Genomic DNA, 25,514 nt, shown 5'->3' on the forward strand with positions numbered 1-25,514 from the left:
GCAGGCATGCCATTCTTTTAACTCTCCTCAACGTTGCCTGTGCTTATTTCCGCTCCCCATTCCACTTACTCAAGCCAAGGCATAACCAATGTGGTTCTTGGGATGTTGATGGACTCCAGCTCTCATCAGCCCCAGCCAGGATGGCTAATGATCAGCCATGATGGGAGTTGTAGTCTAACAGCATGAACGCTTTAACAAATCAGCACACTGGAAAAATGGAGATGGATTTATACATCAAACTGCATGTTTGTACATGTTGGTAGCATCCTTTTGTCTCACAAGACAATGGAGTACACCTCTGAAACTGCTGGAGAATCACAGCGCCTGCTGTGGCTGCAGGCCTGGGCAGTGTGTTTGGACGTAAATGTGTGCATGGCTGCAACTAAAGACTACAAACCTATACCCATTTACCTGCAAATAAGTTCCTTTGAACTCAGAGACACTTAATTCTGAGTAGGCACATACAGAATTCTGCTGTAAAACCATTTGTCATCAGAAGCAATGCTGGATACAAAAAGATATCCACAGTGTTCAAAAATTTTTACAGACTCATCAAATTCCTATGTTCTTTGGTACTGCAAGAGACAGCATTACTTTGGGTCGAGATTTATTTTGTCAGGAAGAAAGAATGCTCAAATGAGTTACATCACTGGCATTTATTCAATTAAGATTTTTTTATTTTTTACTCCCTGAAAATTGGAGCCACATTCAGTGGCGTAGCGTGGGGGGTGTAGGGGGGGCCGGCCGCACCAGCCGCAACATCTGGGGGGGGTGCACGCTCGCACTCGCAGCTCTCTGCCCCTACCTGGCTCACTCACAAATTACTTGCCTTGCCCCGGGTGCTGACAACCCATGCTACACCACTGGCCACATTTAGCCATAGCTGTGAGTATTAAGGTCAGTCACACTGCACCATTTCACACTGGGCTAAGCATACAAGCACTGCCAGAGGGAAGATTGGCACGTTCAATCTCTATGAACAAGCTTTACATCCAGATTTGAAATTCAGTCCGCATGAACTATGCAAACTACAGTGTGCTGAAAACATTTCCCACCCGGGCCTTTATTAAAATGGGCATAGAGTTGTGCTAGAACACAGCTGAGTACCTGGGCTATTTCCAGAAATATCAATGTGGCTTGCATTACATGGATCTTTCCCATGGATATTGTCCCTGTTGTCAGAGCCTTTCAACATATTACAAGAATGAGGTTGTAGACAGAAGTGGTAGAATAATGGACTGTACCACTTCGGACTGCACTTTGGAATGTTCCCTCACATTGAGAGGTTTGTCAATTATATGTAACCTCTGTCTACTCTATGCAAAGTAGCTCTTCAGGCTTAAAGTTTTAGCATGACCTTGATCGACTGGTTTATTACATTTTGGGAGGTCTTTATGTAAGGGAGCATATAACTCCCTGTACTCTGAAAATGAAATGCTACAGTCTGGAATACTACCGTGATATAACTTTATGTAATATGCCAAATAGCTTCTCAATCGTCAGCAACCCAACCAAAATAGCTGTCTAGTGTCTACATTGCCAAATCACAACGAAAATTCAGTGAGATAGTTTTCTAACTGTGATTGTCTAACTGGCCATATGAATATGTTGCTATGTAATGGGAATAAGAGATTTCATGTTGACCAACAAATCTGCACTGAATGCCCTAGCCGCATTCCTAAATTTCAGGATTTTGCTCATGCAAAATTCTTTCTAAAGCTGCAGATGTTCTTTTTGTGTCAATTTTTTATTAAACTTTAAAATCTTTAGATATAAATTCCAGATCCCAAATTTGTTATGCATTTCTCTTTCAACTTTGACCTCCTGCTTTCCCCTCCGTGCGGTTCTTAATCCCATCCTATTTACATATTGCATTTTAACAAACTTTTCGCCTAGGAGATTCTCTTCTATTTCATATATTATCAAATTTTCTACCGCTGCTCATATTTCAAATCCTGCTTGCGATTTCATCTGCTCATGATATTTTCTGATGTTGTTCTTTTTCATATTGCAGAGCACGGACTCAAATTCAAATGTGAGAAAAAGAACTAATACCACCGTACAGACGGAAACGGAGAGCGTCAGGAGAATTGATACAGGAAACAGTTCCATGCCACCTTCCACAGTAACTCAGGGGCCTTCGGACGTTATGCCCCGATCTCCCTCAGCATCAAGTCCGAACCCCTTCAGCCGAATTAGCATATCTGAAACATTGGCTTCTGCAAGAGCTACTCCTTCAGCTCCTCCCTCTACCCCAGTTTTAACAGGATATATACCCCAGCAAGCCACGGCTGGATCTCCAACCATTCATCGTTTACTTGGATCTAGACTGGAGCAGATTCAGACTACAGCAAATACTTTGGGGGCGCCTTCAAAGTCGTCAGTCATCGCTCCTCCTCCTCCTCCTCCCCCACCCTCAAGCTCTGGCACCAGTAAGATAGACAAATATGCACGCATTTTGTTCCCTGTCACCTTTGGAGCATTTAATATGGTCTACTGGGTGGTGTATCTATCCAAGGACACGATGGAGAAATCGAAAAGTCTAATGTAGTCTTGCTGCTATGTAGTAGGTTTTTTTCTGAAATTTATTCTACACACATTTGAATGCAGAGTTTCTTCTTTTAAAGCTATTTTTTAAAAAAGAAACCTTTAATGCTTATTTTATAAAAAAAAGAGAGAGAAAAAGCTCTGTGCTCATTTTCCCATGGTAAAGGGCAGGTATTATTAGGTAAATTAATGCAGCAAAATGGAGGGGCAGGGAGTATGGACACTGTCTTCCAGGCCTTTTTGAAATGGTGTTCTGTTTGAACAAAAATGCATGGGGCCATTGGGAAGAACAGAGATGGGAAGCAAATATATTATAGTGATATACAGATACATGTATACAGTAAATGTGGTCTGACTTTCCTGAAAGTGTGCACCAGTAAGTAGAAGCTGATGTTTTCATGGCCTAGCTGCAGGACAGTATTCTCTCCTGTGAGTTGAGATGGCTGTGAATTGGAGGTTATTCATACCTTCGCTGGTAAAGACACACCCTGGAAAAGAAAATGCATTCATGTAGTGGAAAGCAAAGCAAAAAAACTTGCTGTATGTGGGGAAGCTTTCAGAGAAAAGAGCTATGCAAATAAGGGGGTAGATAATTTCTACTAAACAAAATGCACAGGCAGTTATGTTTTTGAACTAAGCTTGGGTGGGTCTTAAGGTAAAACACTTGCACAAAATCTTTTTGGCTGCCAAATTAGGGTCATGACCAAGCCCAATTTAAGTCAGTTCCACTAATATGAATGGGACACAATAGTGCTAAGCTTGAATTGGATTGTATAACCTGTCTAAGTAAACTGGAACTCGTCTTATTTAAATCAACTTGCTAGTTGCATTGCCCTGCATTTCATGTGCATCCTCCATAAATCATTTAAGCATCATTCTTCCATTTAAGCTATGTTAGGCTCAAGTTCACTTAATGTTTGCCCTTCAACAGTTGCTTTATAGAAGAAGAGTACCAAATGGATGGATTTGCCCCTCTACTTTCCGTGATATTTTTGTTTTTTCTTCCCTCGCTTGCCAGGATGTTTCCCCTCTTCACTTGCTTTGATGTCTTTAGCTTACATTTCTAATACATCTTACCTTGAATATGTGAATATTGAACCAGGGCCTGGTTGTTGTTCCTGTTTCAGTGGCCTTAGTCACAATAACTTCAGGTCTTTCCACTGTGGCACTGGGGCTGCTTCCTGTGGATTTTAACCTAGGTACTTCTGTGACATTTGTATGTAGGAACCTATGTTTCCCACATGAATGTTGAACAGCCTCTGTCTGACCATGGAACTGGGTCATGGCAAAGCGATTCCCATACCAGTGTCAGAACATAAGAAATGAGCCAATTCTGAGAGTACCGTGTTTTAAGCACTTTACTGGTTTAGCCGAATTGTACAACCTGCAGCACCAACCCATAAATATTTAGAATGTGGATTCGTGACAGCTACAAACTACAAATGTTAAATTTTGGCAGCACTGCGGCAACATTATGATAACATTGCACTGGAGCAAACATTTACGACTTCTGTGAGCTAGTCCTAAGGGATTGCTTTGGAGAACCGTTTGTGTTTCTCTTGACTTACAACTCTGAAAAGAAAAGAAAGATCAAGCTCGGAAAGTATTGTTTCCATCAAAATTGTATCTCGCCTCATGTCTCTCCTCATTTGTGTATTTCTTCTTTATCTGTCCACGAGTCTCCCCACTCCCTGGATTCAATATTTCACCAAAAGGCAGACAGCCAACATGTTACAAGAGGGGTAGGCCATCACATTGGCACGGGAAGTAACTATGAATACTCCCTTCAACATTTTTGGTATGTCTGTCTGTAATGCAAGCTGTGAAGGTTCAGGTGAATGAATAACCTGCTAGGGTCACCCCTAGAACACTACAGTGGTACCTTGGGTTACAAACGCTTCATGTTACGAACTCCGCTAGCCCGGAAGTAGTTGCTCTGAGTTGCGAACTTTGCCCCGGGATGAGAACGGAAATCACAGGCCAGTGGTGCAGTGGCAGTGGGAGGCCCCATTAGCGAAAGTGCGCCTCAGGTTAAGAAAGGTTTCGGGTTAAGAACGGACCTCTGGAATGAATTAAGTTTGTAACCCGAGGTACCACTGTACTTCTGCATTCTCTCTAGTAGTGTCTTCAGTGCCTTTAAAAGCAGACAGCTGTTATTGCCCATGTTTTCTCAAGATATATGGACAAAGTCCCTTTTAAAAAGCCTGTTTCCAAGTTTTCTTCTTAAAGTTCACCTGGTTTCATACAGTTCTAAAAAGAGCCTTCTACAGTGCCATGAAGAAGCACTGCCCATCACTGCGTGACTCTTGACTGTTTTCGATTATGCATACTGCAGAGAATGTGAATTGAAACAAGTTTCCCCCCCTTTCTCATGAAAAAACTAGAAGTTGGGGTCCTCCAATGAAGCTGAAAGTTGGAAGATTCAGGACAGAGAAGAGTGTTGTCACACTCAGGTGTGGCTGGCCACTATAAGAACAGGATGCTAGACTAGATGGGTGCTTGGTCTGATATTAAAGTTACTTGCATTCTTACGGCCTTGGCCCAATATACCTGAAGGAGCATCTCCACCTCCATCGTTCAGCCCAGACACTGAGTTCTAGCTCCGAGGGCCTTCTGGCGGTTCCCCCACTGTGAGAAGTAAGGTTACAGGGAACCAGGCAGTGGACCTTCTCGGTAGTGGCACCCGCAATGTGGAACGCCTTCCCATCAGATGTCAAGGAAATAAACAACTCTCTGACTTTTAGAAGACATCTGAAGGCAGCCCTGTATAGGGAAGTTTTTTTATGTCTGATCTTTTATTGTGTGGGTGGGGTATAAATAAATTAATAATAATAATAATAATAATAATAATAATAATAATAATAATAATAATTCTACTTCTGAAATGGGGGGGCCTCCTGTTCTAATGGAGGCTCCCCATGCATTTGTGAATCCTGATCTTCCAGGGTTTTAAAACATGTGGGGCATCTCTGTGAGTATAGGAGGTGCCTCATTTCAGAAGTAGTAGCCAAACAGAAGAGCAGTCAAAAGGAACAGCACAATAAAATAGGCAGAGCTATAGGTGTGACTGGGTGACCTTCATGACAGTAACTCCGACTGTGGTACAGATGGCATGGCAGCTAGCTAGAATACTATCTTTAAATGACACCTTTCTTGCTTAACAGACTCTACAACTGGTAAGCCCAATGTTACTAGAATTCCATAGATGGTGGAACTAGTGAAATGAATTAATGGCTTTATTATTGCCCCATATCTAAGTTAGATTCTGAGAGGGGGAGGTGGTAATCAGAGTTAAGCCTGAGCCCATACAGGTGATCAAATTGTCCTTAATTGAGTCCTCTCATTCTGAGGCAAACTTGTTTGAATCATTCAGGTACAGATTCACGGTATAATATGTGTCTGTGTCCACCTCCACATTCTGGGAATTTCAATATTGTAGCTGTCCAGTTGGAATGTTTTGTATTTATTTTGAGTCTTGTAGTAGATTTATGAAGCAAAGACTGGGGAAATCAGAGGAAATCAATGCATTACAGATGGCACTTACAGAAGCCTTTTTCTCTATCATGCCTTGTGAATTTTGGACTGTGCTGAAAGTACACCACAATGATTCAAAGATTTCAAAGACCTACAAGCAGTATATAGTAAAAGCTTTTTGGCTGGGTTACATTGTTGTTTCTCTGCCTTTATGAAATCCCATTGTTCATTTCCTCCATGCCATCTTGGGAGTTGGGCCTGTACAATGACTAAGCAAACAAGCTGTATATAGTCTGCTAGCCATAGTTAGTGGGCTACCAGGGGCTTGATAAATTATCATTTTTTGTAGTATGCTGGCAGCTATCTGGCAGGCCACAGTGCATGACTGGTGGGCTGTGTTTGGCTTGGTGGGTCATGAGTTGCGCAGGCCTCTCTTGAGAGTCAACTAATTCCTTATATTCACACATCAAGATGGCTGCAACTGTCCTTGTGTAAGCAGCAGGTTCACACTGAAGTTTCTTTACATGGCCAGGCACTCAAGTACACGGCTGTGTGTGGAAAAAGAATAGTTTGTTCATGTGAAGTAGGCCCCAGCCTCCTACACTCCATGCTCCCACCATGGGTGCCATATTTCTTGACTTCTTCACACTTCTTGCACCATATCTGTCTTCAGCCCCACAAGTAGCTGGGCCCACTGTAGTTAATAACTCACAATCAAATCTCCTTCTTTCAGCTATCGAGGCAGAGTCACAACCCACAAATACAACTTGTTTAATGGTTACTCCAATAAAGCATGCAAAATTGCTTGCTTCCCCTCTGTTTGAGATGACCTGGGCTTCATTGAAGTAGTTTCTAGTCAGAGGAGACAGATTTTCTGGGTGCCTCAGAAGCCTGCAATATTGCTGTTAAGGTTGCTTTCATCACCAATCTACATTCTTTCCTCATCTGACATGCGCCCTCCCTCTCGTACTTCTTTCTTCATTTGAATGGTGATTGTCCTTTCATGCTGTCATTTTTCACCAACAGCCATTTTAAAAAATGCTGGGAAATCATGAGTGAAGCCCCAGATTCCCTACAGTTCCCCACCTCCCAACTCTGGGATCAAACACAGTAGTGTCCAGGAAGTGGCAAAGAAATAGGGCAACCAATATCTCCCTGGGATTGTACAACTTGAGAATGGAAGTAGCCCCTTATAGATTTGAATACAGAGCAAGATTTCCTTTCCCTCTTAAGAAAGTTTCTGAGGCTATTTTCAAATCTTTCCCCTTTTAATCTGTCATTTTACAAGGGATCATATAAATACCTCTCAACACCTGTGTGCTTACATCCAAAAGACACAGATAAAGATAATTCTATTCCAAGTCAAGAAGTAACAATCATTCTTATCATTTTTATACAGTGTTTTTTTAAGTGTTCCGAGCTTAAGTCTCTGAGAAGCAAAATGTATTTTTTTTGTTGATGTATAAGCACCGCCAGCTGAGCATGTTTGGTTTCCAGTACTGAATCTGGTGATGCAACAGATATGCTTTAAAAAATATTTTCTATTGTGTTGCTTTGTAATATGTAATTTGATTTACTTTTGGGGGACATCTTTCTGTGTTCTTGCATTATAAGGATTTTTGAAGCAAATCAGTCTATTGGAATGTAAAATCTGAAGTCGAATTGTGTCTTCAATCCTTTTGAAGAAGGCAATGAGAGAATCCTCCTTTTTAATTGGTAAATTAGCTTTTCTTTGTAAATTAGCTTCTTTTCCTTTTGTAAATTAGCAAATCCATCAAGAACCTCAGAAACAGATGCAATTCTGTGAAGGTGACTTCAGAAAACTTCTCAAATCCAGACAGGGAGTCTTCAAAGGGCAGTGTGAAACTCTCATTATTTATTTTTTTAAAAAAATCAAACATATGAATCATATAAACGAGAGCTCCTTGTTATCAAGAGCCCCTTTGGAACATGAAGGGGTCATCCATTGGGTTCCATCCATAAAAAGGCATCTTTTGTGAGGACTGGTACTTTCACATAGGCGTTCAGTATAGGATCAGTGATGCCCTGTGCTCAATGGGAATGTTAGGGCAGAAGGTCGGGAGACCAACAGTAGGTGGAGGCACATCAACAGGCAGGGCCAACTAATTCATCTTTTGTCCCCAGTTTCCTCCCTTTTGAGTTGTGCATGGGAAAGGCGAAGGAAACTGGAAGACAGTATCCACCCCCAGTCCCTTGTAAGTAGGTGGAGGGCTGGCTGAGAACAAAGTGAGGTTAGTGACTCAGTACCTCTTTGATCAAGTGGACCAGCCTCTAGTGTATGTGCTTAGCATGTTTTGTGTGATTTTTCCAATTCCAGCTGCACAAAGAGCACACAACAGGGTGCTGCTGGTTCTCACAAATGGTGCCTTCTTATGATGCTTCTTGAGAGCAGCTTCCACAAGGGGTAGGGGCTATTACCAGGGCCCTGACAAATACACTTTGCTGCCTTTACAGCAAAGGTCCTGGCCAGAGCAAGTCATGTTGCATAGAATCTAAGGACTCATCTACACCGGTTGGTTATAATGTTAGAAATGACACCCGAGGGTGCTGCAGAACAGCGATCCACCAGCAATGGAAAAATGCATTGAGCATTATATAACATTATTTTTAATAATATTTTTACAGATCAATGTAGATCCAGCCCAGGTGTGGCCAAGTTATTTCAGCACTTGAGGGGGGAAATCTCACTAGCACCTCTTCTTGGGAGTAGAAATACAACAACAATAAATAAATGAATTAATTAATTTAAGCACAACCAGAATAACCTAGTGAATCCTCCCTCTGCCTACAGAACTGGGCCTAAATATCTGGGATCAGCCCAATGTAGAAAGTTTCATCAGCAGTGCTCTCAGTCCAGCTATAGATTGCTAGTTAGGACTTACTCCCCTTGAAATCAGTGGAACAAGATAGTGACTAACTCAAGGATGGTTGCTTTTAATGGGGCTTAGTCCTTACTAATAGGAGTTGGATTAGGGCCATTGGCTTAGGCCCTAAAATAAGTTGATTGAATTGAAGACAATTCTCCCATCCCTTCTTTCTCCCTGCAGCTGGGGGTAGGTGGGTGGGTATCTTCCAAAACGATGTGAGGGGAGGACAGGTGGGAGAGGGAGGAAACACCTCAGGCCAAGACTGGCTCCTAAATTAACTTAAGGAAGTTCATGGAAGGAAAGTTTCCTCCAAGCAGCAGCACCCATCCCAAACATTTCAAGAGGGCAAGATCCAACTCATAGTCTTTAGCAGGCCTGGAGCCCAAGAAGGTTTGCCATGCTTAAGTCCTATTGAAAGGAATGAGCACTGAGTTAGTTCCCCCACTGGTTTCAATGCACCTAAGTACAACTATCTTTCTCCCAATACGTAGAGTTACAAAGTGTGTGCACACCCACAAGTTGTACATCTTAGCAAGCAAAGCTCATTTGCAATTGGTTCCTTTTGTTCCCCACCCCCCACACTTCTATTTGCAACATCAAATGTCTTGCAGGCATTGAGAAGTGGAAGATAATGAGACAAGAGAACTAATGTGTATTATGTGTACTGCTATAATTAACTTTGATTAGTTTGTTGATCTACTCTGATTTATTTTTTTTAACTTGTTTCCGATTATCTGGTTTCAGCATGCTTGCTATACACTTAACAAAATTCTGTATCCACATTGTCTTCTGGAGTGACTTATCAAAAGCCACTGTTTTATTCTACAAAGAAACAAGGACTGTATAACTGTGGTTGTCATACAGAACAAAAGGTGTTTCTTTTCAAGTCACTGTTATTTATAAGCATGTTTATTGGTTTTTTTTATTATTATTAAAAAAAAAAGAAGGGGAATGGAGATTGATGGAGAAGGCAGAAATCTGCATGAATTGCTCAACAGGACTCCCAAACTCAGTCACTTTACGTGTTAAAATATTGTAGCTTGGCTTGTTGACTCTTAATTATGACAGCTTGTTGTCCTCTTATGTGAGAACATAAGAAACCAGGGAGCCTGGAAATCATGAATATTTTCCTTTCTTCCACATTTCAGCTGAAGGGGCTTATAAACCTCATCACTGCGCCAATTAATGTCAGAGTCTCCCTCCCCAGCAGCTCAGAGCTTATTCGCTTTCATGGCAAGAGGAACCATGAATAATGTATTTTCAGAAGGGAAAAGATGACTATGTATGTGCTTCATTGTTTAGGTTGAATTGGAAGAGAGACAATCTTATTGTCTGGGGTTATTTTGTTGTTGTTGCTGTTCCTTTCAAATCTAGGGTTGGAAATATTGGAGACAAGAGCGTTTTAGGAGCTGACAGTAGTATGATAGAGGCATTTGTGGTTTCTTTTCTCTCCTTGTTGCCTCTGGCCCAACTGGTTTTGCAGGGTTTTGAAGCACTACAAAAACTTTTAAAAATAAGACTTAGTTTATAGTTATTCAAAGTGTTTGGTCTCATTCTTGGACATCAGCTGGTGTTGCTTCCATCTTGCCGTGGTGGTAGTCCATTGAGGACAGGGCACACCCAATGTTTCCTTGTTATATCCCACACTGTTAAATGGTTGTTATGCTGAAGATGGAAGGAGGAATTCAACATTGCCCTAAGGCGATCCTTCCATCAGGGAAAACATTTTGGCTTGCCAGATGGAACAATCTCCCTCCCCTCCCCCTGTTTGCTGTTCCAGTGGTTCTCTTGACCCTTGATTCAATTTTGAGGGGTTCAGGAGGATGAGGAAAGGTGGGAAAGGCCTCTTGTCCTAGCAGAAGCCCTTCTGCATGACTTCCACTGACAGGACTCATTGGTTGAATCCTGTCCATAGAAAACACTTTTACCTCCCCCCCCCCAGCAAAAACGTTCAGCGTGATCCACACAACCCGCAGGATTTCTGCATATCACCAATACATCACAAATATGGTTCACCTACACTTATCATGGATTTAGTTTTAAAGCCAGTAAACAACTTGTATGAACAGGTTGCAAATGTGTGCAACTAAATATTTGTACCATGTTCATTAGGAACAACTCTTGGGCGAGAGTACTGTAGCATTTTAATACAATTCACCCATTCATTCCCATTGAACCTGCACAGGTGGCATGACTCCCAATCGAGTATTAAAAACAATACAGCATTAAATATTAAAAACTTCCCTAAACAGGGCTGCCTTCAGATGTCTTTTAAAAATGGGATAGCTGCTTATTTCCTTGACATCTGATGGGAGGGCGTTCCACGGGGCTGATTGTGTTGACTGTCAGAAGAAAGAGCTGTCCTATGCCCAGTTACATCCCTGCTGGAATCAATAGCACAAAAACAACTCTTTAATTTGTCAATGTGTATTTTAAATAGAGGTAAAAGGTGCTTCTTAATACTAACTCAGACCAATGCCTCAAGTAGCACATTGATGTGGACTGGCTCCAGCAGCTCTTGACGGGCTCAGGCCGAAGCCATTCCCTGCTCTACTATCTGAAGTCTGGTTTACATGTGCAGCAGAATCTGTGGCACGATGGGAAAGATGCACTACACTGCAGGCAGAGAAGGCCACATTTTGGTGTGCGCCCTGTATAGAAAAAAGCACCTTGCACAGCTAGAGAATTAGCACAGTAGGAATGGGCTGTGTTACAACATTCTCCCTGCTGTGATAGTTTTGTATATGTAGGGTGGTGTTGTTTAGTGTGGGAGACCATTCAAAGTGGCACTGATTACCTGCAGTGGTTTGGTTCACTCTACCATTTCCAGAATCTGCCATCTTATCTTAACCCCTTAGATTAGGCCTCTTCAACTGGAGATGTCAGTGACTGAACTTGAGATCTTGTACACAAGAAGCTGTATGTTGAAATAGCCATTAACTGGAAGTTCCAGTGATGTTATACACACAAAACTATATGCTGAAATGTTAGACGGGGTAGGGAAAGAACACAGAAGACCTGGAACTGTGGCAGAGTAAAAGAGGAGTTATCAAAAACGGAAGGCCACAGCTGAGATTTCTAATATTGGCCATTTTATAGCACTTTCAGTAGTCACATTGACAAATCTCACTCTGGAGGATGGTAGGCCCAGCCCTGCAAGAAATTACAGTGGTACCTCAGTTTATGAACTTAATCCGTTCCTGAAGTACGTTCTTAAACCAAATCCGTTCTTAAACCGAGGCACACCTTCCCTAATGAGGCCTCCTGCCATTGGTGCCCTTCCACTGTTTGGCTTCCATTCGTAGACTGAGGTAAAGTTTGCAAACCAGAACACTACTTCTGGTTTTGTGGAGTTTGTAAACCGAATAGTTTGTAAACAGGGCTGTTCATAAAACGAGGTACCACTGTACCCCATGGTGTCACCAAACTCCAAACTTTATCTGGATATGAACTCTGAATTTCTCAGGCACTCGAATCTTGCTTCATAACAAGGAAAATCTTCACAATTAGCAAAAAGAGAGCCCTGTTTACTGTCATGTAAAGAGAGCCAGCGTGGTGGAGTGGTTAAGAGCGGTGGAGTTGTAATCTGGTGAACTGGTTTCGCTTCCTCACTCCTCCACATGCAGCTGCTGGGTGACCTTGGGCTAGTCACACTTCTCTGAAGTCTCTCAGCCTCACTCACCTCACAGAATGCTTGTTGTGGGGGAGGAAGGGAAAAGGAGATTGTTAGCCGCTTTGAGACTCCTTAAGGGGAGTGAAAGGCAGGATATCAAATCCAAACTCTTCTTTTTCTTCTTCTTCATGCCTATTCAAGTGTGTGAAGATTCTAGGGCTTGTGAAAAGCCAATCAAAGCAGCTTAAGGCATGACATTAAGTTGGATACCTGAATCTCAGCTTGCTGACCAAGGCAGTTTTCCATTTAAAAGGGAGAAAACACTGAGATTGGTAGGCAGACAATACACAACCACATCCTAGAAATAACCTGATCAAGAAGAAATATGTGACAGGTCCATCCAGCACTGAATTATGCAGAGGAAATCGAACTTCTGCACAGTCTAGTTTGGTTGTGCTAATTTCAAGCTGGGATGATTCTTAAAATGGAGTTTGGGGGCTGTTTGAAATGGACACAGCACATTCATCTGAGTTATCAAGTCCAAAAGTGTCCCAGTTCATTCATCACAAGTTGCAATTCTATACGCACTTTCCTATAAGTCCCATTGAACCAAATGAGGCTTACTTTTGCATGGACATGTATAGATTTGCATTGTACATGTGCAATCCTATACCTGTTTACTGGTGAGTAAGGCCCATTGAACTCAGTGGGACAAATGTTTGAGTAGATCCGAGTGTAGGTTTGCATGGTAAAGCAATGTGCCCAGAGGATTAATGAGTAAATAATAATGACGATGATAAAATAACCCAGCTAATTATTGAATCTGAATGTATACATTCAGTCTCGGTCACCTGACCCGAACCACAAAAATCTAGAGTGGTGAAAATAACTGTAAACTTGTTTTGGTATTGTGCAGCTTAATTGTTACCTTACCTGTATTATGAACATCTGTGTCTTTTGAAAAAAAAAGAAATCCATCTTGAAAAGGGAGAGGTTGTGCAAAACTGTTCCTATTATATTCCAATGTATGCTGCTGATGTCAATAAAATACTATATTGTGAGAGTTCTTAACCAGTGTCGGCTCCAGCTTCTGCAGGGCCCTTGGTCAAGACACCTTCCATGGGACCTTCTCCCCAAATGAGTCCACCCCCTCACTCTGGCAGTTCCATACTCTTCAACATTTCCCCAATGAAAAGGACAACCTATGGCCATACCCTCCAACATTTCTCTGATGAAAATAGGGACACCCAGGTCTCAGCTAGATTGGCAAAGAAAAAGCTATTTATATGCATTGTATATGCAATATAGCATTGTGCCACCAGATGGCGCAGTGGAGTCCTGTTTGTCTCTACCTGTTTTCCCTGTTTAAATTTACAACGCATGTAACACTTCTTCGATGTGTCTAGATACAGTCCCAGGGCTCTTTCTTCTAGAAAAAGAGGTGCTAGAACTCACCATGAACACATCCCTCTTTCTCTTAGAAGGGCAATGGCACCCATCCGAGAGGTGCTGGGACTGAGTTCTGGTGAGTTCTGGCTGGGAAAAAAGCCCTAGGGACGTCCTATTCCATATCCTGCAACATTTCTCCCATGAAAATAGGCACATCCTAAGGAAAAGTGGGACATTCTGGGATCAAATAAAAAATGGGGACGGCTTCTGTAAATCCAGGACTGTCCTTGGAAAACAGGGGCACTTGGAGAGTCTGCAGTTCCAGAAAGCTTGTATCAAAGGGCCCCTTCTGGTGTGTGCATGTTTTTGGCTTGGTGAGACACAAGTTGTGCAGGTCTATTCAGAGCACATCCTTTTATTTCCCCCCATGTAAGGGAATTGGTGCTATTCTGTCCTATGGAAAATCATCATCATTATCATCACCAACATCTGCTCTGGAGATCAGCATCAGAACAGAGACAAAGCCTACAACGAGAGGATCCGTCTAGGGGTGCAATTTGTCTTCTTGTAGTATCTCTTTTCTCTTCATAAGGATACATTTTTTGCTCAAACTTCTGTAACCATGGGACTCAGAGCTCCTTTTTGTAGTCACGTTAAATCCTACATCCCACTGATTTATCACTAAGATGTTGCAGATGGACAGGTAAGAGGATGGGCTTCATCAGTGAGATGATGAATGTTAAAGTGCTGTATAATTTATTGAAGTGGCACAGAAGCTGGCCAGCATCCTAATATTATTGTCAAGATGCAGCTCGGTCCATTAATCAGCTAAAAGCTAAACAAATTAAGCTAATTCTATGCCTGCAGTTGAAACCACTAAATGTGCATTTTCAACATCGTTCTGAAAAAAATACATTTCCTGTTATTGTTGTTTTCATTCTCTCTCCACAGCTCTCATTTATACATTCTTTGCCTTAAAAAAATACGGAAATTTGAAAACGATGCTTTATACTTCAGTGTTTTATACTTCTATTATTATTATTATTATTATTATTATTATTATTATTATGTGCATGCTCCATGCTACCACTGAATGTAGTAGCCCAATATTGATTTCTGCCTCTGTAATGTGTAGGGCCCCCTTCATGGATCACTGCCTTGCCGTGGCGAAGGGGCTTGAATAACTCAGAGAAGCTATGAACTATGCCGAGCAGGGCACCCAAGATGAACAGGTCATAGTGGAGAGTTTTGACCAAACGTGATCCACTTGGAGGAGGAACCGGCAAGCCACTCCAGTATCCCTGCCAAGAAAACTCCATGGACAAAGACAACAGGCATATAAAAGTTATGACGCTGGAAGATGAGCCCCTCAGGTCGGAAGGTGTCCAACATGCTACTGGGGAAGAGTGGAGGACAAGTACAAGTAGATCCAGAGCTGATGAAGCGGCTGGGCCAAAGCCGAAAGGACGCTCAGTTGCGGATATGCATGGAAGCGAAAGGAAAGTCCAATGCTGTAAAGAAAAATATTGCATAGGAACCTGGAATGTAAGAACCATGAACCTGGGTAAGTTGGATGAGATGGCAAGAATAAATATTGACATCCTGGGCATCAGTGAACTAAAATGGACGGGAATGGGCGAATTCAGTTCGGATGACTATCATATCTACTACTGTGGGCAAGAAACCCGTAAAAGAAATGGAGTGGCCCTCATAGTCAACTAAAGAGTGGCGAAAGCTGTACTGGGATGCAATCTCAAAAATGATAGAATGATCTCGATACGAATCCAAGGCAGACCTTTTAACATAACAGTAATCCAAGTTTATGCACCAACTACTGAAGAAACTGAAATCGACCAATTCTATGAAGACTTACAAGACCTTATAGAAGTGACACCAAAGAAGGATGTTCTTCTCATTATAGGGGATTGGAATGCTAAAGTAGGGAATCAAGAGATAAAAGGAACAACTGGCAAGTTTGGCCTTGGAGATCAAAACGAAGCAGGGCAAAGGCTAATAGAGTTCTGTCAAGAGAACAAGCTGGTCATCACAAACACGCTTTTCCAACAACACAAGAGACGACTCTACACATGGACATCACCAGATGGGCAACATTGAAATCAGATTGATTATATTCTCTGCAGCCAAAGATGGAGAAGCTCTATACAGTCAGCAAAAACAAGACCTGGAGCTGACTGTGGCTCAGATCATCAGCTTCTTATAGCAAAATTCAAGCTTAAACTGAAGAAAGTAGGAAAAAGCACTGGGCTGGTAAGATACAATCTAAGTCAAATCTCTTATGAATACACAGTGGAAGTGAAGAACAGGTTTAAGGATTTAGATTTGGTGGACAGAGTGCCTGAAGAACTATGGATGGAGGCTCGTAATATTATACAGGAGGCAGCAACCAAAACCATCCCAATGAAAAAGAAATGCAAGAAAGCAAAGTGGCTGTCCAACGAGGCCTTACAAATAGCGGAGGAGAGAAGGCAAGCAAAATGCGAGGGAGATAGTGAAAGATACAGGAAATTGAATGCAGATTTCCAAAAAATAGCAAGGAGAGACAAGAAGGCCTTCTTAAACGAGCAATGCAAAGAAATAGAGGAAAACAACAGAATGGGAAGAACCAGAGATCTGTTCAAGAAAATCGGAAATATGAAAGGAACATTTCGTACAAAGATTACCATAATAAAGGACAAAAGTGGTAAGGACCTAACAGAAGCAGAAGACATCAAGAAGAGGTGGCAAGAATACACAGAGGAATTATACCAGAAATATATGGATGTCTCGTACACCCCAGGTAGTGGGGTTGCTGACCTTGAGCCAGACATCCTGGAGAGTGAAGTCAAATGGGCCTTAGAAAGCACTGCAAATAACAAGGCCAGTGGAAGTGATGGTATTCCAGCTGAACTATTTAAAATTTTAAAAGATGATGCTGTTAAGGTGCTACACTCAATATGCCAGCAAGTTTGGAAAACTCAGCAGTGGCCAGAGGATTGGAGAAGATCAGTCTACATCCCAATCCCAAAGAAGGGCAGTGCCAAAGAATGCTTCAACTACCGCACAATTGCACTCATTTCACACGCTAGCAAGGTTATGCTTAAAATTCTACAAGGAAGGCTCAAGCAGTATGTGGACTGAGAACTCCCAGAAGTACAAGCTGGATTTAGAAGAGGCAGAGGAACCAGAGACCAAATTGCAAACATGCGCTGGATTATGGAGAAAGCTAGAGAGTTCCAGAAAGACATCTACTTCTGCTTCATTGACTATGCAAAAGCCTTTGACTGTGTTGACCACAGCAAACTCTGGCAAGTTCTTAACGAAATGGGAGTGCCTGATCACCTCATCTGTCTCCTGAGAAATCTCTATGTGGGACAAGAAGCTACAGTTAGAACTGGATATGGAACAACTGATTGGTTCAAAATTGGGAAAGGAGTACGACAAGGCTGTATATTGTCTCCCTGCTTATTTAACTTATATGCAGAATTCATTATGCGAAAGGCTGGGCTGGATGAATCCGAAGCCGGAATTAAGATTGCCGGAAGAAATATCAACAACCTCAGATATGCAGATGACACAACCTTGATGGCAGAAAGTGAGGAGGAATTAAAGAACCTTTTATTGAGGGTGAAAGAGGAGAGCGCAAAATATGGTCTGAAGCTCAACATCAAAAAAACGAAGATCATGGCCACTGGTCCCATCACCTCCTGGCAAATAGAAGGGGAAGAAATGGAGGCAGTAAGAGATTTTACTTTCTTGGGCTCCATGATCACTGCAGATGGTGACAGTAGTCATGAAATTAAAAGACGCCTGCTTCTTGGGAGAAAAGCAATGACAAACCTAGACAGCATCTTAAAAAGTAGAGACATCACCTTGCCAACAAAGGTCTGTATAGTAAAATCTATGGTTTTCCCAGTAGTGATGTATGGAAGTGAGAGCTGGACCATAAAGAAGGCTGATCGCCGAAGAATTGATGCTTTGTGAATTATGGTGCTGGAGGAGACTCTTGAGAGTCCCATGGACTGCAAGAAGATCAAACGTATCCATTCTTAAGGAAACCAGCCCTGAGTGCTCACTGGAAGGACAGATCGTGAAGCTGAGGCTCCAATACTTTGGCCACCTCATGAGAAGAGAAGACTCCCTGGAAAAGACCCTGATGTTGGGAAAGATGGAGGGCACAAGGAGAAGGGGACGACAGAGGATGAGATGGTTGGATGGTGTTCTTGAAGCTACCAGCATGAGTTTGATCAAACTGCGGGAGGCAGTGGAGGACAGAAGTGCCTGGCGTGCTCTGGTCCATGGGGTCACGAAGAGTCGGACACGACTAAACGACTAAACAACAATGTGTAGTGCAATTTGCTCTGTGTTCTGATGTCATAGGAGCACAGGAAATGAGCTAATACTTAGTTGGCGGCAGTATGCCTCTGAATACATGAGAACACAATTATGTGAGAGTGCAGTTACACTTCACTTGTGTCCTGCATATGGGCTTCCCATGGCATCTTGTTGGCCTCTGTGAGATCAGACTGCTTTTTCTAGATGGGTCTTTGGCATGATCCAGTAGGGCAGGATAGAAATCTTACAAATAAAGAAACAAAGAAGTTTCTTTGGTACACTCAAGGCCAGCCAGCGTGAAAAATGGCAAGCCAAACAATTAGAAATGCTACTGAACGCCTCTCGCTGCGGTTTGCTTCAGGATCAATATGTTCTCTCTCACCCTGATGCTAATTAGTGTTCAATATAGATGACACCCTGTCTGCTTGATAGATTTGTGGCTATGGGCTGTTGTTTCCTTTCACAACATTCATGTCCCATTGAGTGCCAGTTGTCCACAAATTAGATGCATGAGTTACTATCATTTCATATTGTTCTGCAGCAAGCCTGCATATCCTGTGATGCACAGGGTAAAAGTAGCACACTAGCCGCGTGTGGTGGTTCACCAATGGCTCCATAAGCCTCCAGTTTTTCATTTTTGGTTGGGAACTGTAAAACTGGGAAGAGGAGCTTTCAGGAACATAGGACGTCATTATGACTGGTGGGTCATGGTGCATTAAACTTGGCAGGTCACAAAATTGGGCAGTGAAGTTCTTCAGAATGAAACCGATCACATAATAATGTGATCCGCCTTCTGGTTCTCTATCTGCATGTATACCCCCCCCCCCAGACCACCATGAGGGATGCGAGTGGTGCTGTGGTCTAAACCACTGAGCCTCTGGGGCTTACTGATTGGAAGGTCAATGGTTTGAATCCGTGCAACGGCGGTGAGTTCCCATTGCTCTGTCCCAGCTCCTGCCAACCTAGCAGTTCAAAAGCATAGCAGCGCAAGTAGATAAATAGGTATCGCTGCGGTGGGATGGTAAACAGTGTTTCCATGTTCTCTGGCTTCCATCATGGTGTCCCGTTGTGCCAGAAGCAGTTTAGTCATGCTGGCCACATCACCCAGAAACCCGTCTGTGGACAAACGCTGGCTCCCTCGGCCTGAAATGAGATGAGCACCGCACCCCATAGTTGCCTTTGACTGGACTTAACCGTCCAGGGGTCATTTACCTTTACCTATTTACCTGCTTAGAAGCCATTTTGGCAAGTGATATCTATTTAAGCTGACTGGGGATAAGGACACCTGCAGGATTATAGATTCCCCATCCTGCTCTAGTTTAAGTGAGATCTGGCTCTTGAAAGCTTATCCCACAATACATTTAACAGTCTTTAAGGTGGCACATTGTTCTTCAGGGCTTTTTGTTGCCGCTGAACCAGACTGATAATTCTAGTGTTGTATTAACTGAGGTGGAGTCTCTAATGTGAGGGCACTAATTGCATTCTTCTCTGCCCTCTCCCAATTACTTTTAAGAAGTTCATTTTCTGTTCAGAGCTTTTAAGGGAGGTGTGATGGGTGTTCTTTTAAGATGTGTGCTATCTTCTCTATATGCAAGCTAATTAGGAGAAATTTGATGTCCTCGCCGGAATGCATGTTAATTTCAAACAAGCTCCCTTTGGTCATTTCATTTTCTCACTTCCTGGTCTGACCACTTGGAAGCAGGGCTCATATGTGAACAGAATACGGAGTTTTTGGGGTGCGGGGTCATGACCTGTAGATGCCAGGTGAAACTTTAAAAGAATTAAAGAGAGAAGAAAATTCATTGCCTCCTCCCTTCTCCCAGTCTATCATAGACCTAGATCTCTCTATTTGACTTTTGGGACTCTTCTTGTGCCACACTGACTCTGTTCCACCACCTCCTGAAAGTGTACAAACTGTGTACAAACTGTATCAAGTTTGTGAATTTGAAATATGTGATATTTGCCATATCCTGCTGTTTCCAAAGGCACCAGTCCACAGTTAAATCCAGATGCAGAAGGTCAAATTAGGAGTCTGCTTTGGTCAAAGAAATGACCAGTTTTGGAATGAAGTGCCAATTACACTTGGCCTCTCCAAGTCCTCTAGCAGTGGATGGAGCTGTGAGGCACAGCTGATCAAGAAAACATAGTAGCCTTAAAGCTGGGTGTGAAAATATAGTATTAATATTTCTTCCTTCCTGTAAATTGAAATAAGCAATGATTGTACAGCCTCCTTCTATTGTAATTTCCCTTCTTTATCTGTAATGTGGACATAAAAGTTGGCTATGGATATGAACTCTGGTGGGCTAAAATTATTTGGTAGCTCCATACGATGGTAGAACAAATCCCTTGGGCAGAAAGTATTATTACAGTTTGTCTTCCTTACAGGACAGAGTCCCTCAGAAGAAGAAGGAAAATAATGTGCCGCAATCTGAAAATGTCTTCAGGAAACAGCAGTATGAGTAAACCAATATCTCTGGCTGAGTTGTCTCAAGATGCTGCCTCTCAGCTTGAAACTAGTTCACGATCAATGCTCCTATGCAAATTTCCTAGATATGTGCTAAATATTCACTTCAGTTTTAGCTTTTAATGCTGCAGTTTTGAAGTAGAATTCCTCCTGTGCAACGGTGTTTGGATATTCACCCTCCCTCTGCCCCAAATCTGCTCAGTGCCACTGTAACCCTCTCTGCCATTTTGGTCCTGTTTTCCCTCCTCCCTTACTGCTCCACTCTTTTTCAGAATTGTGGTCACATGGACTATCCCACCCAATCAGAATTCACAGTCTATCACCTGGTTGAAGGCAATTGTCCTCAGTAGAGGAAACGAAATCAGATTTCGCTGTGGAATGATGGGGGAAGTAATGGTAACTGAGGGCAGTTTAAATAAATAATATTGTTTAAAGGAGCATCAACTCCTCCGCTCCAAAGCCCTAAGGAAAGGAGGCATTATTTAGCATCACTAAAAATGTCCGTAAAAGAAGATGAATAATAATAATAATAATAATAATAATAATAATAATAATAATAATAATGTATTATTTGTACCCTGCCCATCTGGCTGGGTTTCCCCAGGCACTGTGGGCAGCTTCCAACAAAGACCAAAAAATACACTAAAATGTCACACATTAAAAACTTCCCTGAACAGGGCTGCCTACAGATGTCTTCTAAATGTCAGGTAGTTGTTTATCTCTTTGACATCTGATGGGAGGGCATTCCACAGGCGGGCGCCACTACCGAGAAGGCCGTCTGCCTGGTTCCCTGTAACTTGGCTTCTCGCAATGAGGGAACCGCCAGAAGGCCCTCAGCAGTGGACCTCAGCATCCGGGCAGAACGATGGAAGTGGAGACGCTCCTTCAGGTATACTGGGCCGAGGCTGTTTTGTCTTAGCCAGAGATTACAAATTATAAAATCAGAGTTTATTTTTTTCAGCTGGAACTTTCCGGGACTCAGTGCCGGCAATTCTTAGGTGGATGCTATTGCCATTATAAGGAAACAAGGGAGGCATTCATGGTGAGTTCTGGCACCTCTTTTTCTAGACAAACAGCACCATATAAAATGCGTGTGAAAGAGAAATTAGTCATGTTAGTTCCTGGAAAAATGGATATGCCATTTTGGGACTGGAGAGATATGGAAGAAATTGGTAATCCCAACCTGGATGCAACTCTCAGGAGAATGCAGAGCAGGGAGGGTGAACACACATTTGGTCTCAATGCTTTCTCTCTTAAATGTCACCAGGTGACCCTGAGAATAGCCTCCCAACAGCAACATGGTCAGGACATCCTCCTGATTAATCTTTTCACAGGAATCCCCAAACCGTGTGCCAAGCATACTTGTGTTCTGTGATGGAACCGCTGCAAGAAATATTAACAGCTCCAATCAGCCCAAAGTTCAACCGACAGATAAGGCTGATCACTGCATCTTTGCAGGATTCAAAACTCTGGCTTTGCTACTTTCTAGTCACCCTCCTGAGCTGAGTAATTCTTGGCCCTGATAGGGGCTGCCAAAATGACAGCAGTGCAACTTGGGCCACAATCCTATACACACTTACAGTGGAGTAAGTCCCATTGAACTCATTGGGGCTTACTTCTGAATTGACATGCACTGGCTTGCACCGTAAAGCTAGGAACTATGAAATTTTACCAGGAAGATTTCCTTCCACATTCTTTGTTTTCACCCCACCAGACAATTTTTTTTCACATTCTCTCCCTTCCCCTGCCATTTCTAGGTGTTATACTAAAATAGCCAACTATCCCTGGCATTTAAAAGACTGACCTGACTTCATAGCACTCCACAGAACAAGGCACAGTATTATTTAAAGCATGAATTATTTGTAATAATTATTTCATTTGCGAATTGTTTGCCATGATGCATCCCAAAGCAATTGACAGTAAGAACATCAGCAGTAAAAACACAAACACATTTTCTAGTCCAATGCAGATAAAAGACCAGAGTTAAAACCTCCATTTAAATGCTTGTTGGAAGAAGATGGCAGAAGATAATAAAGGTAACTATAGATAATGGAGATAAGATGTGGCCCAGCTTTGGTTCCCAGGCAGCTTGGCCTCAGTTTCCTTCCCACTGTCCACTTTTTCAATCCATTGGGGACCTCTTCCATCCTTGCCTCATCTGCATCCTTCCTTCCTTTTTTTCAATTCAGTCCTATTCAACCCAGCTCTGTGGCCATTCTCACAAGATACCCACTGTTATGTACTGAGTTGAATAGGATCCAAAAGGCAGCAGTCTGATTGGTCCTAGAACAATAGGGTCCAGAATGCAGCAGTCTGATTGGTCCTAGAACAATAGGGTCCAGAATGCAGCAGTCTGATTGGTCCTAGAACAATAGGGTCCAGGATGTGGCAGTCTGATTGGTTCACAGGAGCCACCCAATCCAGCTCCAGGTGGAAGTGAATCCACAACCTGATTGGCCTACAGGTGAATCCCGGAATAAGCCAATCACGTGGGGCCCATTTTGTAAATGATGCATATAAAGCAGACATTCTGGGGGAACTTCCATTCCTCCTCACCACTATGAGCTGAATAAAGAGCATGAAATCCACTCTCGACTCCGAGTATATTTCACCCACCCTAATTGTCGAAGCCTTGCAGAATGTGTTCCTTGCTAGCTCCATTCTTTAACACGAAGTATGCTGATTGCTAGGCATGCAAATAAGTTTGAGAGGAGGTGAGTGGTTGGTATAATGGCTGCCGATATCATAAAAGGGGCTGGTGTTTCCCTTAAGCAGAGGAAAACAGTGCAATTTCCAAAGCAAATCTTAGTGGGGGAGGCCCAGGGCTTTTTTTCCAGCCTAAACTCAGTGGTGCTCAGTTTTGGCACCTCTCTGGTAGGTGCCATTGCCATTATAAGAGAACAAGGGAGGCGTTTGTGTTGAATTCTGACACCTCTTTTTCAAGAAAAATAGCACTTGAGGTGCTCTTGGCAAAGCGAAAGACTGAGAATTCTCAAAATCCAGACCTTTACCTTCTTCCCATTCTCAACTTTCAGACAATGCCTCTTCTATCCACACCTGAAAAACACTTTGAGAGGATGAGATGGACAGACTTTCAGAGGTGTGATACATTATGACATAAGACCTAAGTTAAAATGCCCTAGATACATTCTGAATCCTATTACTCTTTTGCAAGGGTAATCTTTAAAAATTCAAATCCTGATGTTTTCAATCCTGACTGTCACCAGAATTTGTAATATGAGAGGCAGGATGAAAAACATAAGGATTTGGGTTTTTTATTTCGCCCCAGAAGGACTACCCTTGAAAAGCAGTCCATTAATTTTAGACTGCTTTGCATCTGTTTTTACCACAGCTGCTTTTGCAAATTTAGCTGTGAAGCAAAATAGACTCCAGTGTTCTGACACTGAGCTTCCTTCAGAATTCACAGGCTTGGCTAATCTTTTCTATCTCGAGGGAATCACTACGCCCATGGGAAGTGATGATTTTTACCCATAAAACCTTAAATGGTTCAGAAGGACAATACCTCAAGTACTGCATCTCACCATATGAACCTACCCAGGCCCTGCAATCATCACCTGAGGTCCTTCTTTGTGTGCCATGTCCATGAGAGGTCTGGAGGGTGGCAACACAAGAACAGGCCTTTTCTGTGGTGGCTCCTCACTTGTGGAACGTTCTTCCCAGGGAGACTTGCCTGGAGCCTTTGTGGGGCTCTACGTGGGGCTACCTTTGAAGGTGACCCGGAAACTACAACCAATCCAGAATGCAGCAGCTAGACTGGTGACTGGGGGCGGCCACCGAGACCACATAACACCGGTCTTGAAAGACCTACATTGGCTCCCAGTACGTTTCCGAGCACAATTCAAAGTGTTGGTGTTGACCTTTAAAGCACTAAACGGCCTCGGCCCAGTATACCTGAAGGAGCGTCTCCACCCCTATCGTTCTGCCCAGATACTGAAGTCTAGCACCAAGGGCCTTCTGGCGGTTCCCTTACTGAGAGAAGCAAAGCTACAGGGAACCAGGCAGAAGGCCTTCTCGGTAGTGGCGCCCTTCCATCAGATGTCAAAGAGATAAACAACTACCTGACATTTGGAAGACATCTGAAGGCAGCCCTGTTTAGGGAAGCTGGGAACAGGCTGGGAACCACCAGAAGGCCATCGGCGCTGGACCTCAGTGTCCGGGTAGAATGATGGGGATGGAGACGCTCCTTCAGGTACACTGGACCGAAACCATTTAGGGCTTTAAAGGTCAGCACCAACATTTTGAATTGTGCTTGGAAACGTACTGGGAGCCAGTGTAGGTCTTTCAGGACCAGTGTTATGTGGTCTCGGCAGCTGCTCCCAGTCACCAGTCTAGCTGCCGCATTCTGGATTAGTTGTAGTTTCCGGGTCACCCACTTTAGTAATAATAATGTGGAAAGGAGGGGGGCTCACAGCCACTGCTGTAGCGTGGGGAGTCAGGGGGGCCATGGCCCTGGGTGCAGAATGGGGGGGCGCAGCTGAACCGGGCACCAGAGTGAGACCGCCTACCCATCAGCAGTGAGTCTAGGCAGTGGCGTAGCGTGGGGGGTGCAGGGGGGCCGGCCGCACTGGGCGCAACATCTGGGGGTTAGGGTTAGGGGGCGCAAATCCACGGGTTAGGGGGCGCAAATTACTTTCCTTGCCCCGGGTGCTGACAACCCACGCTACGCCACTGAGTCTGGGTGAGTGCAATGCCCTGCCCTGCTCCTGGCCGTTAGCTGGGAGGGGTGCGGAGGGTGAAGAGTATCCTTTAAGCCCTGCAGCTGCCAGGCAGCGGAAGCGGTGGGGGC

General features: G+C 43.2%; 1 protein-coding gene and 1 long non-coding RNA gene across 2 annotated transcripts in view; both read left to right on the top strand.

Moving 5' to 3' along the window:
• The window catches only part of GABRA4 (gamma-aminobutyric acid type A receptor subunit alpha4), a 65,985-nt gene extending 61,850 nt beyond the window's left edge, over positions 1-4,135 (top strand). Inside the window, exon 9 of the mRNA XM_083630496.1 lies at positions 2,015-4,135. Coding sequence (XP_083486622.1) covers positions 2,015-2,551 — 537 coding nt within the window. The 3' untranslated portion in view covers positions 2,552-4,135. The remainder of the gene's footprint in view (positions 1-2,014) is intronic.
• A 1,226-nt stretch (positions 4,136-5,361) lies between these two features.
• On the top strand, positions 5,362-9,163 carry LOC310770332. The gene is made up of 2 exons (XR_014552079.1): positions 5,362-7,879; positions 7,960-9,163. It is a non-coding gene; the product is annotated as an uncharacterized lncRNA (long non-coding RNA).
• The last annotated feature ends 16,351 nt before the right edge of the window (positions 9,164-25,514 follow it).

The sequence above is a fragment of the Podarcis filfolensis genome (genome assembly GCF_964270895.1).
Source record: "Podarcis filfolensis genome assembly, chromosome: 9".
Taxonomy (NCBI): domain Eukaryota; kingdom Metazoa; phylum Chordata; class Lepidosauria; order Squamata; family Lacertidae; genus Podarcis; species Podarcis filfolensis.